Source organism: Euphorbia lathyris, chromosome 1 (assembly GCF_963576675.1).
Source record: "Euphorbia lathyris chromosome 1, ddEupLath1.1, whole genome shotgun sequence".
In the NCBI taxonomy this organism is placed as follows: Eukaryota; Viridiplantae; Streptophyta; class Magnoliopsida; order Malpighiales; family Euphorbiaceae; genus Euphorbia; species Euphorbia lathyris.
Genome location: NC_088910.1, coordinates 55342205 through 55354553, shown reverse-complemented (window position 1 = coordinate 55354553; position 12349 = coordinate 55342205). Strand labels below are relative to the sequence as shown.

Below are 12349 nucleotides of genomic sequence, written 5' to 3'. Positions count from 1 at the left end.
AGTACCTTCCTCTATACCTCTACTCAATCCTAATCTCTCGCTGAGTACTATAACCGAGTACTCAGCCTCTCCTTTCTAATCTCTAAAAATGATAAGTGTTTGTCCTAAACAATGATTGCTAATACACCTTAGATGATTGAATAATCACTCTAGACTTTTACACAAAAGATATGAAATTTAATGTAAGATTGCTTTACTTTTTCTTGCAGAACTTTGCGTAGAGATTTGGTCAGCGTAATGGCTTGATCAAGTTCTATGTTGAATGAAGCAACTGAAGGGCTCTATTTATAGAGACGTTTGAGGCATCGGTCATTTCGAATTTCGAAATAACCGTTGGAGGGAAACGACTTCTTGTCGTTGTCATCCTGTCTTGCTCAGAGCTCTCGGCCAATCAGATTTGAGTATCTTCTGTCCTCGGTCAGCTTTTGGTCAGCTCGGCAGAATGTCTCTCCATTTATGGTAAGGTCAACTAGACAACATTCTGTGTCATCTGAACTTTACCCAAAGTGGAAACACTTTGTCTGGAAGTTGTTCTTAGTCAGCTGCTGTCTTGTACTCTTTGTCGAATCAACTCAGTAGCTTCGTCCCGAAGTTGTTCCACGAAGGTCTTCTAGATCCTTCTTCCGCTGAGCTGCGTTTTGTACATAACGACAGCGTTTTGACATACGCGGGCCGAGTTGCCTTAAACTGTTTGACTTGGGCTTTGACTTCCGTATTGGGCTTTGGGCCTTTTTAATCTTTGTGTCTTATAAACAATTTAACTCAACATTGAACAAACACATTAGTAGAATAAATCAAAGCATTTAAACTTAGTGTGTTTAGAATATGTTTTTAATTATACTTAAACAATTTTGTCAAATCAAAATCATGTGGAAAGGTGTTTCAACAATACGCCTCCAATCTTTCTTTAGCAACCTGTAAGTATTCTTTCTCTTATTGACTTTTCTTTTGTTGTATGGAGTCTTGAAGCGTAAACATTATTGTAAACCCCAAAATTTTGTAAACCTTAATCCGACCTCCTCTAGTGATATTGAGACCATGCCTCCACAGAAATATACCAAAAAGGAAATCAATAAGGATAAGAAAGTATCTGTTGAGAAGAAACAAAATTATAATGCTTGGTATTAAGACTCTAGCTTCACGGCCTCTCGGTTGGTGGATTTGTTGGTCGAGTTCTCTTTCCTCGATAATCTAGAAATGCATATGCCTAGCTTCGGGAAACATATGGATAATGGACTCTGGAAAGATGATGAAGATTTCATGAAAATTCATGTCTGATTTTTGACGTATGGCATGAGGTTTCCCATTTCGACTCCCATCGTAGATTTTTGGAAGAGTCTCATCTGTGCCTATGCCAAATTTCGCCAAATGCATGGTTGGAGCTATTGGCGCTGAATAAATTTTGTCTGATTTAGACCTTATCCTAAACAATGCAATTGTTCACTAGTTCTGGAAGCTCTTGAGGAGACATGGGATTTTTTTATTATTCGAGTTTAAAGAGTTAATTTTCTGGGCTTCGAGGCCTCCCTTCTTGTCAACAAAGGTAGGCAATATCAAAAGTTTCAAGGACAAATGGTTTCAGCTCGGACGAAAGATGAGTTCTCCTAATAGCCGTTAATAAGGTATCAGACTGAACAGTAATAGATCAAGTATTTCTGAGGTGCCTCTGCGATGGTCGACGTCCCTATGTTGGGAACGGTCCCTGGGAATACTCTGACGATCAAGTTAGAAAGGGTATAACCGAGGGTCTAGATGTAAGAGTAGAGAGAGAGAGATTGCCTACCATGTCATGGGAACCTTGGGGGGTTATATAGGCTCCATTAAGGCCTGATGGGCCTGTGGTTGTTTGGGCTAGGTGAGGCAGGCTCGTTGGGCTTAGGCTTGGCCCAAATTCCTTATCAGCCGTTATTCAAAAGGCTTACCTTTTAGAACAAATTAGAACTCGGACCCTACCAATAAAGAAACCTTGGTTGAGCCATGGGCTTTAATGGAGGAAGATAAGCATGTGAGGGAAATCATAGCTTTCACCAGTTTTTTTGGATCTTCACCGATATGATAGAGATGATTCGCACTAGTCATCTTTGCATTGTATAAGACGAAGATGTGAACTTTCATATAGATAGTGAAGGCTGACATGAAGAGACCATTGAAGGTGATTTCTCCATTTTTTAGTTTCATTTCTTTTCCATTTTTGGGTGAAGGAACTACTTCTAATATGGGTGCCCGTGCTTGAATGATAGCGAAGCAAAAAAAAAAAAGACTACTTTAGCCATTAGATCAAACACCGCTGCTTCCAAGGGTTTGGATGTGGTGAAGGCCAGTGAGGCGGTGAATGAGAAGGTTAGTGAGACGGAAAAGGCTAAAGCTGCAGTTGTAAACTCTACTGTTGATCAGGGTTTCACTACTAAGGAGTAGACTCTTTTCAAAGAGTATCATACCTCTAAAGTAAGTTAGATACTTTTGATGTTCCTTTGAATCTTGTTTCCACTTTTCATGAAAAGACTCAATCAATATATTCTTAGCTTTGGGAGCACTAGTATGGGCCCAATGTCACCCTCCGGAATCCAATGGGAGAACTTGAGTATTAATAGGTTTATAGATTTAGTCATAACTTGTGCATTTCAAGTATTACTCTTGCCCCTTTTGCCTTTCCTACCATATTCGTATTCTTGTTGCCTTTATTAACTTCAGTTATTTTTCACGATTTTTCTGCCACTAATCTTGTTTAAGCATGCATAAAGCTTCTCCATGATCCATAATGAAAAAGCCTCATGTGACCCATTCTAGCATCACCACTCTTCAAAAAGACCTGAAAAGTACTCTAGACTAACTCACTGTGTCTTAATTGTGTCGAAAAGAAGGCAAAGAAGAGTGAGACAAAGGCTTTGAAGAAGCCACACAATTGGATATGCACTAAAACTAGGAGCCAAATAATTACAATTAGCCCAAGTGAGTAGTAGACCATATAAAGAACAACTTGCATGTCATGAGGAACCAAATTCCATTAATTTATTTGGATTATTCATTGTAAGATTGCTAAACATTCGACGGCAAATGGTTTAACTAAAGTTCCGGAGGTCATTCTTTATTCCAGCTTGACAATAAATCAAAATCAACCTTATCCAAAATCAACTTGTTTAAGAATCTTTCACTATCTAAGTTATCTATCCATTTTTAAATTCCTATGAACTGCTTAAAAACTGAGCCTATTGTCTCCACCAGACAAAGAAAGAGAACATCTTTCCTTTCCACCCACACACACCCATTTTGCTCCATCTCATCTATATCTATTACACGTGTACTTGCTCTTTCTTTTTTATTTATAGATGAGTGTGTGTCAACCGTCAACGCCTCTTTATAATAATCTAAACTTCCCCTTTTATTACTACTTTATTCTTTTGTTCTCATACTGTTTTCAAAATTTCAAATAAAGAAGTTTCAATTCATCATTTTTCCTCTCCGGAAGACATGGAAAAATTTCAACTTTACTTTTAGCTGTTCGTCTCTTATGAGGTAAATGACCCCACTTTGCTTTTCTCTGTTTATAGCTTGTACTGATTTTGTGCTTTTTTGTTTTTCCTTTGGATTTCATATTTGATCATGTTTGCTCAAGTTTTGAGCTTTATTATTAATTGGGTGATTCTGTGATTTGATCTGTGTCTGTGTCTTACTGGCTTTGTGTTTGTGGGTTTTTCTTCAGGTTTTGTTTTGAGTAGGTGTTTGATAAAATGTTAGTTCTAAGCATGAATTCAAAAAGGCAGCGGCGCCCAAATGTTAGGTTAGGGGAAATAGGGGATGTTCCTGCAGCTTTTGCCTGTGGATTCTCTCAGAGAAACCAGGAAATTTTAGGGCACCAGACTTGTGAAAATCATCTGCTAAACCCCAATGATATTAACCAGGGTCACATATATGAGTTTGCTCTGGAAACTATTTCTCCCAAGAGTTCAGCAGATATGCTGCAGAACAGAGAGAATAATAATCCAAACTCTTCAAAATCAGCTTTTGAAGTCCTAAACTCTGATGATATCAATATGGCCAAGCTGAAATTGAATTTCGGCACCATAACCAGGAAATGTAGAGTCATGAAGAGACGAAGCCGCAACACAAATGTGGCTAATGATGTTTTTAGCCATGTTTGGAGTTCTAAAATTAGTAGTGAAGATAGAAAAGACTGCAATTTGAAGGACTTTGTGAGGTTTTCTTCAGATGAATTCAATGATTATGTCCCTGCTAATGGCTTTAAGGACTCACTAGACCACGAAACATCAGCTACGAGTAAAGATGCTCTCAGGTTCGACGCAGAAGAACTTACCAACAATGAGGATGTCTGTGATGAAGGGAATAATATGTCTCCTGTATCTGATAATGTTTGGGATGAGATGAATTCTGGAGGTACAGATGTAAATAGTGTCTCGAGATGGTTAGAGGAGAAAGGGTTCGGTAAATACGCTGGTATGTTCGAAATGCACGAAGTAGATGAGGAAGCTTTGGTGTTACTTACTCTTGAAGATCTGAAAGAGATAGGTGTGTTTGCTGTCGGGTCTCGAAGGAAGCTTTACAATGCAATACAACAACTGAGAACAAGTGATGTTTGTATTGAGAATACAAGTACATGAAGATATAGGTAACTTTGTTTTTTGTTTGGGTCTTAAGTCTTAACCAGATGTTTTTTTTTTTTTTGCAGGAAATTGTCACAGATGTATATGTAATGTGACCTTTTTTGTTGAACTCCTAACATGTTTTTTGGTTTTTCTTTCTGATTTTGTGAATAAAATAAACTACATGTTGCATACTTTTTTTCTTCATTTGATTATATGCTATTGATCAATGTTTTGCTCCTTTATATGTCACCATATGTTATTGTGACTTCCTGACTGGTAACTGTAAAGTTTGTAAGCTAAGGGTTAAGTTATCTAAACTGAATTGAAACCATATTCACAAATCTTCATAAAGATTTTGAGAAACATAGCATGTTGAGCAAGTGAGAAAAATGATGTAAAACTTAAAATTACAGAAGTAATGGTGATCAAAATTGAAACAAGATGAAAGTTGAATTAAAAAGTTCATCAATAGTTGATGGAAATTAGACCAAGCATACAGTGAGGAGGCAAGTTAGATGTTCAATATCTGCAACCTGATATATGCTTTCAGTATCTGGCAAGTGAAGTGATTACTGATTAGCAAAACTTCGGATGCTAACTTCAATAAATTGTTAGTTTCACCGAGGAGAATTAGGTGTTGCAAATGGGGTTAGTATTCCCATCTCTGTAGGGGATTCGTCCCAACAAGGATGGAGAATTCCTATTAAGTTTCCCCATGCAATGAAGGGGTGGGGCGGCGCGGCAATGGAAGTTCTAATCCTAAGGATTTAGGACCATCTTTGTCAGACTCGGAAGTTTTAATTTGTAATGTTTATGGAATACAATTTGAATGTGCAAACAAGTGATAGTCAAATTGCAATTGAGGAGACATTTATCTAATTGCTCAAGATTGTTAACTAAACAAGAATTGAGTTAAAAAATCAACAGATGAAAATTCTACTTTGATTGAATTCAGCATATCATATGAGGCGGTGGATGTGGGTTCTCTAATGTGGTGCCCAAAGACAAGACATGTGTCTAAATGGGAGATGATGAGTATCTTTTGGGCCTAAACATGTGAGCCCTTCTTATCAGCAGCACTGCCTTTTAGGCCATTTTGATTTCTTATGAAATGTATCTATCTCCCTTGAAACTGAATTGCACCCCTTAATTCAGTCGCTTTCATACAATTTTCCAGTCACATTATATATATTATTGATTTTCTTTAAACTGTGTGAAAATGAATTAAAACGGATGAAATCCATCGAAACAAAATTGACTAAATTCTAAAATTTGGAAACAGTGACTGAAATTGATTGGAATTATTCTGAAATATTAACTCAAGGCTTTATAAAATTGTTGTGGATGAACTTTGAGTTAAACTTGATAAATGGTGTTTAGGTACAAATAGAACATCGAAAGTAAAGTGCGTTAACAATAGAGAATACCACTTATCAAACTCATCCAAGAAAAGTTCCAGTACAAGAAAAACTTCAAGAACGATGGAGAGAAAATGGAGGTTTTTCGGATTCATAAGTAAAGGGGAGAAGAAGAAGACCTTTGGTTTACCAAAGGAGTTTGAAGAGTCTTGTGTCAGGAGGGTTAAGAGCTTTTGGATTTCCAAAGCTTATCTTCCGGAATAAAAGCCAAATTGCTTAAGGGCAATTTGGTCCTTACAACAATAACATGGGCGACATGGTAATTTCCCATGGTTAGCACATTCTAGAAAGGTTGCACCTCCTTATGATGGACCACCTCCACTTGATCAAGGCTTCAGCAAATCATCACCATCCATTTAATCAAATCCATCACAAGGCTATTATGTTGACACATGTTGTGTCCTTTATTTCTTAATCACCAAGTTTACTTGATGACCACACCTAGCATAATATAAATATTGTATGTTAGCATTATAATTTTCAATGAGAATTTTGATTCCTAATGATTCACTCATTCAAAGTTATTATGGTATCAGAGCAACATTAAGATAAAAGGCTATCCTTTTTCTTACCTATTATGGTCGGACCAATGATTACGTCCAACAGCCCATACCACCTTCCCCAAAACGAAACTCCGGCGTTGTCGCTGGTATCACAGGTCCTCACCGGGCCAAACTATCACCAATGGTCTAGAGCTGTCAAGGTAGCTCTATTGTCGAAGAACAAGTTTGGGTTTGTCGACGGCACTATCACCGCTCCTGCACCAGACGATAACATGTTTAGTCAATGGGAAAGGTGCAATAACATGGTTATATCATGGCTAAATCATGCTGTTTCACCTACCATTGCGAGAAGCGTGATGTGGCTCGATAAGGCACATCAAATCTGGGCAGACTTAAAGGAAAGGTTTGCACAAGCGGATTCACTGCGGATACTCGAGCTGCGAAGGGAAATACACAGTATGAAGCAGGGAAGCGGAAGTGTCACTGAGTACTATACCAACTTGAAAGTGTTGCAGGATGAGTTAACAAACCTGAGACCAATGCCCCAATGCATTTGCCGGCAGGTGTGTAGCTGCACTGCTTTCAAAATCCTGAGGGATCAACAAGACGCGGACCAGGTTATCACCTTTCTCCAAGGGTTAAATGAATCCTACTCAACCATCTGTTCGCAGATACTACTGATCGAGCCAATCCCCTCATTGAACAAGACCTATGCGCTGGCCATTCAGCATGAAAGACAACTTGGTCTTGCACCTGCAAAAGGAAATGAAGGAGGTGAAAGCAACATGTTTGCAGGATTCACTAACACCAACGGCAGACAGAACAAATCAAACAACACCAGAAATCAGAACAATAATCGCAGGAACAACGGTAAAAGCTCATCCTTATGCACTTATTGTGGTAACACTGGACACACAGAAGAAATATGTTTCAAGAAACATGGATACCCCCCAAATTATGGCAACAGAACCAAGAATCCTTTCAGAACAAATCAACCCAGGGCAAACTCAGCAGTTAATCAGGGCAATGAGGAAAAATCAGGAGAAGAAGACAACAAGCAGACCAACCCAGAACCATTCACTCTGACCAAAGACCAGTACCAATCGCTGGTGGCCCTACTGCCCATGAATCAAGGAAAGACCCCAGCCTCGGGCAACAGCGTCAATACCTTTGTCAAGGGAGACAGTTCTGGTAACGGTCCTAACCCTAATTTTGCCTCATCATGTTGGATAATTGACACAGGAGCTACAGATCATATCATTTGTAATAAACAAATGTACAGCTCATACAAACAAATCGAAAAATGTTGGGTAAACTTGCCAAACGGAGAAAGGGTCAGGGCAGAATACATTGGCACTGTAACCTTAAGTCCTGAACTTGTTTTGCTTAATGTTCTGTGCATACCTGCGTTTGATTACAATCTAATATCGACTAGTAAGCTATTGAGTACTGATGGACTCTGTGTTGTGATAACGGGATCAATGTGTGTGATACAGGACACAACAAGTTGGAAGAAGATTGGCTTGGCTAGAGAGCATGGAGGCCTCTATTATCTGGAATACCCGCTGCCTAATCATATTTCTGTTTTTTCTATTAAAGCCAGTTTGTGGCATTTACGTTTTGGTCATCCCTCTCATGAGAGGTTGCAAGGCCTCAATCTATCTTGTAATGATTTCAATTCCTTCAAAGAAATGCCATGTGACATTTGTCAAAAAGCCAAGCAAAAGAAAATGCCTTTCTCACTAAGCCACAATATAGCAGATGAATGTTTTGATCTAATTCATGCAGACATATGGGGCCCAACACAAGAGTCACACTCTAGTAAAAGATATTTCCTAACCATATTAGATGACCATAGCAGGTATACATGGGTCACATTAATGCAAACAAAGGGGGAGTCAAGTACAGCGCTGCAACAATTCTGCACATATGTAAACAGACAATTTAGCAAGAATGTGAAAACAATCCGAACGGACAATGGCCCTGAGTTCATCATGAAGGATTTTTATGCAGAACACGGAATCATACATCACACATCATGTCCAGAAACACCACAACAAAACGGCAGAGTAGAACGCAAACACCAAGACATAATGAATACCACCAGAGCACTCATGTTTCAAAGTTCACTGCCTCACACTTTTTGGCCAGAAGCAGTTAGTCATGCAGTTTATCTCATAAACAGATTACCATCCACACCAATTCGGGGCCAGACACCTTACGAGCGACTATATGGCAAAGGGGCACATGTAGACGACCTCAAGGTTTTTGGGTGTCTAGCATACGCCTCAGCTTTGGACAGACACAAAGGCAAATTCACAGAAAGAGCAATAAAGTGCATTTTCTTGGGATACAGACACGGCACAAAGGGATTCAAACTTTTGAATCTAAGCACTAACATTGTTTTCTTTTCCAGGCATGTAAAGTTCTATGAGAACTTCTTCCCTTTTTCAGAAGAACACAAGAAAAATGAAACATCATGTTGCAGTGAAGAAGAGTTGGAGTTACTCCATAAAGCATGCATAAACGAAGATGAGGATGAATCATACAGTGCAGATGATGAACAAGGCGCAACAGAGACAACACAACATGTTGACACAATACAAGAAATCGAAGACAATATCGAGCAGCCAGAGATACTAGCACATGAACACCAACAAATCAACACAAGGCCACAAAGAACAAGGAAACTTCCAACCTATCTCAGAGATTATCACTTGGCATTGGTCCAAGGCTCCACACTGCCATGCTTGACTAATTCCCCGCATGCCTTATGGAAACACTTGTCTTATGAGGGTTTTTCTCCAGCCAAGGGAACATTCTCAATTAATCTTTCCTGCCATCGGGAGCCTGCAACATATGAAGAAGCCAAGTTAGAAAGAGGATGGGTGGAGGCAATGAACAAAGAACTGGCTGCACTAGAAGCTAACCAAACATGGAGCTTAGTTGACTTACCAAAGGGCAAAAGACCCATAGGCTGCCGATGGGTCTACAAAATCAAACACAAATCCGATGGAAGCATTGCCAGGTTCAAAGCCAGGTTGGTTGCCAAGGGCTACACCCAACAAGAGGGAGTGGACTTCACTGCAACCTTTGCACCTGTAGCAAAGTTCACCACCATTAGGACTCTATTAGCAATAGCAGTTGCAAAGGAATGGCACATACATCAACTTGATATTGATAACGCATACTTACATGGGGAGCTGAGCGAAGATGTCTATATGACAATGCCACCAGGAGTATCCCCGGAAAGACCTCGGCAAGTATGTAAGCTCAATAAAGCCCTCTACGGGCTCAGGCAAGCAGGCAGGCAGTGGAACGCCAAGTTGACCGGCACCATCAAACATATGGGGTTTTCTCAATCAGTGGCCGATCCATCCTTATTCACAAAGGAATATGCAGGACAGGTGACCATGTTGCTAGTATATGTTGATGATGTAGTTCTCGCAGGAAATGACATGCAAACCATCAACCAGGCCAAACAACACCTAAACAACATCTTCAGCATCAAGGATCTCGGGGCCATACATTATTTTCTGGGTTTTGAGTTCTCTCGCAGCCGTCAGGGACTCCACATGTCACAAAGAAAATACACATTAGAGTTATTACAAGACCAAGGATTCATCGACTGCAAACCAGCCTCATCTCCGGCACTACCAAATCACAAACCAAGCCAAAACGACAATCCACTCCCAGAAATCACACCATATAGACAGTTAATCGGCAAACTGCTATATCTCACACATACCAGACATCACATATATTGTGAATCAACTATCCCAACATCTCATGCAACCAACCACAGAGAATTTGAACAGAGCAGAGAGAGTTCTACGTTACCTCAAAGGGACCATAGGTTTGGGGCTTTTCTTTCCCACATGCAACGACTTGAAACTACAGGCCTTCACGGATTCAGACTGGGGGACTTGTCAAGAAACTCGGAAATCAATCACCGGGTACGCCGTCTTCCTCGGATCGGCCCTCATCTCTTGGAAATCAAAGAAACAGAACACCGTTTCTAGGTCCTCCTCGGAGTCGGAATACAGAGCCATGGCCTCCACATCATGTGAGCTTCACTGGCTCACGAATCTCCTAACAGATATGAAGGCACCACCGGAGACAGCTTCCCTCATGTTCTGTGACAATATCTCCGCCATGCACATAGCCCAGAACCCAGTTTTTCACGAACGGACGAAACACATAGATATTGACTGCCACGTCATCCGCGAACGCGTTCAGGCCGGTTTGATCCGACTGATGCCAATACCCTCGGCTCTGCAGGTGGCGGATCTCTTTACAAAAGCACAACATTCTCCGCAGCTTAGGTTTTTGATTGGCAAATTAAGCTTGAAGAATCTGTACCAAGCTTAGCTTGAGGGAGGATATCAAACTCATCCAAGAAAAGTTCCAGTACAAGAAAAACTTCAAGAACAATGGAGGCTTTTCGGATTCATAAGTAAAGGGGAGAAGAAGAAGACCTTTGGTTTACCAAAGGAGTTTGAAGAGTCTTGTGTCAGGAGGGTTAAGAGCTTTTGGATTTCCAAAGCTTATCTTTCGAAATAAAAGCCAAATTGCTTAAGGGCAATTTGGTCCTTACAACAATAACAGGGGCGGCATGGTAATTTCCCATGGTTAGCACATTCTAGAAAGGTTGCACCTCCTTATGATGGACCACCTCCACTTGATCAAGGCTTCAGCAAATCATCACCATCCATTTAATCAAATCCATCACAAGGCTATTATGTTGACACATGTTGTGTCTTTTATTTCTTAATCACCAAGTTTACTTGATGACCACACCTAGCATAATATAAATATTGTATGTTAGCATTATAACTTTCAATGAGAATTTTGATTCCTAATGATTCACTCATTCAAAGTTATTACCACTCGTTCTATATAGCAAACACATGTGCAGTGCAGTGCAGATGAGGTTAATTAGATGAAAGGGAGGAAGTAATTCAAGGATTATATTAGATGAAAAAACTTGGAGAAGTGAGCTTCCTAAATCTCCAAATTAAATTTTCCATCACTACCTGAAACAAAATCAACTGCATTAAAAGTAATGTAATGGAATAAAAATCATTCAAATAGTGCTACAGAAATTTTCTCATAATAGATTTTAAAGTTATAGTTCAGTTGGCAAAAGCACGCTGAATTTATGAAAAAATTTAACTATGATTATGATTAAGCTCAAACAATAATCTCAATGATGATTTTTTTCCTGTATTGCTTTGCTTGATTAAGCTTAAAACAACAAGGCTCAGCTCTTTGAACTTGTTCAAAAAGTTTAATTGGCTTCCTGAACTTTCAAGGTGTCTTATTAGCTCCTGAACTTGCATAAAATGTTTAGTTAGTATGCTGAACTTTGTAAAATGTAGTCAATTGATCAATCGATTGCAAAAAATAAGTTAAATACAGTAGATTTATTGCACACGTCTTAAAAAAAGATCAAAATCGGGGTATATATGTGGTTCTAATATTAGAGAAGACAAGTTTTATAGTTGAGCAAGTAAGAAATTCCTTCTTAATCTATGTGTATTATGTAATAATGTTCTAAGACACATGTAATGGATCTTTCTTATTTAACACATGTAATGGATCTTTCTTATTTAACTTACTTTTTCGCAACCGATGGATCAATTGATTACATTTTTCGCAAGTTTAGAGTCTAATTGGACATTTTATACAAGTTCAGGAAGCTATCGGGACAAAAATTTAGGAAACCAATCAACTTTTTTAAACAATTTCAGAAAGGTGTTAAACCAAACAAATCTCAATAATATCTTCTGCCATGATGTCAACAAATTTAGTTGACTCATACAAG

At 39.2% G+C, this 12349-nt stretch overlaps 1 protein-coding gene across 1 annotated transcript; it reads left to right on the top strand.

Annotated features, from left to right (window-relative positions):
* Positions 1 to 3256: 3256 nt before the first annotated feature.
* On the top strand, positions 3257 to 4798 carry LOC136203748 (uncharacterized). The gene is made up of 2 exons (XM_065995005.1): positions 3257 to 3513; positions 3701 to 4798. Exon 2 carries the CDS (start codon positions 3729 to 3731, stop codon positions 4614 to 4616), a length of 888 nt encoding a protein of 295 aa, XP_065851077.1. The 5' UTR covers positions 3257 to 3513; positions 3701 to 3728; the 3' UTR covers positions 4617 to 4798.
* The last annotated feature ends 7551 nt before the right edge of the window (positions 4799 to 12349 follow it).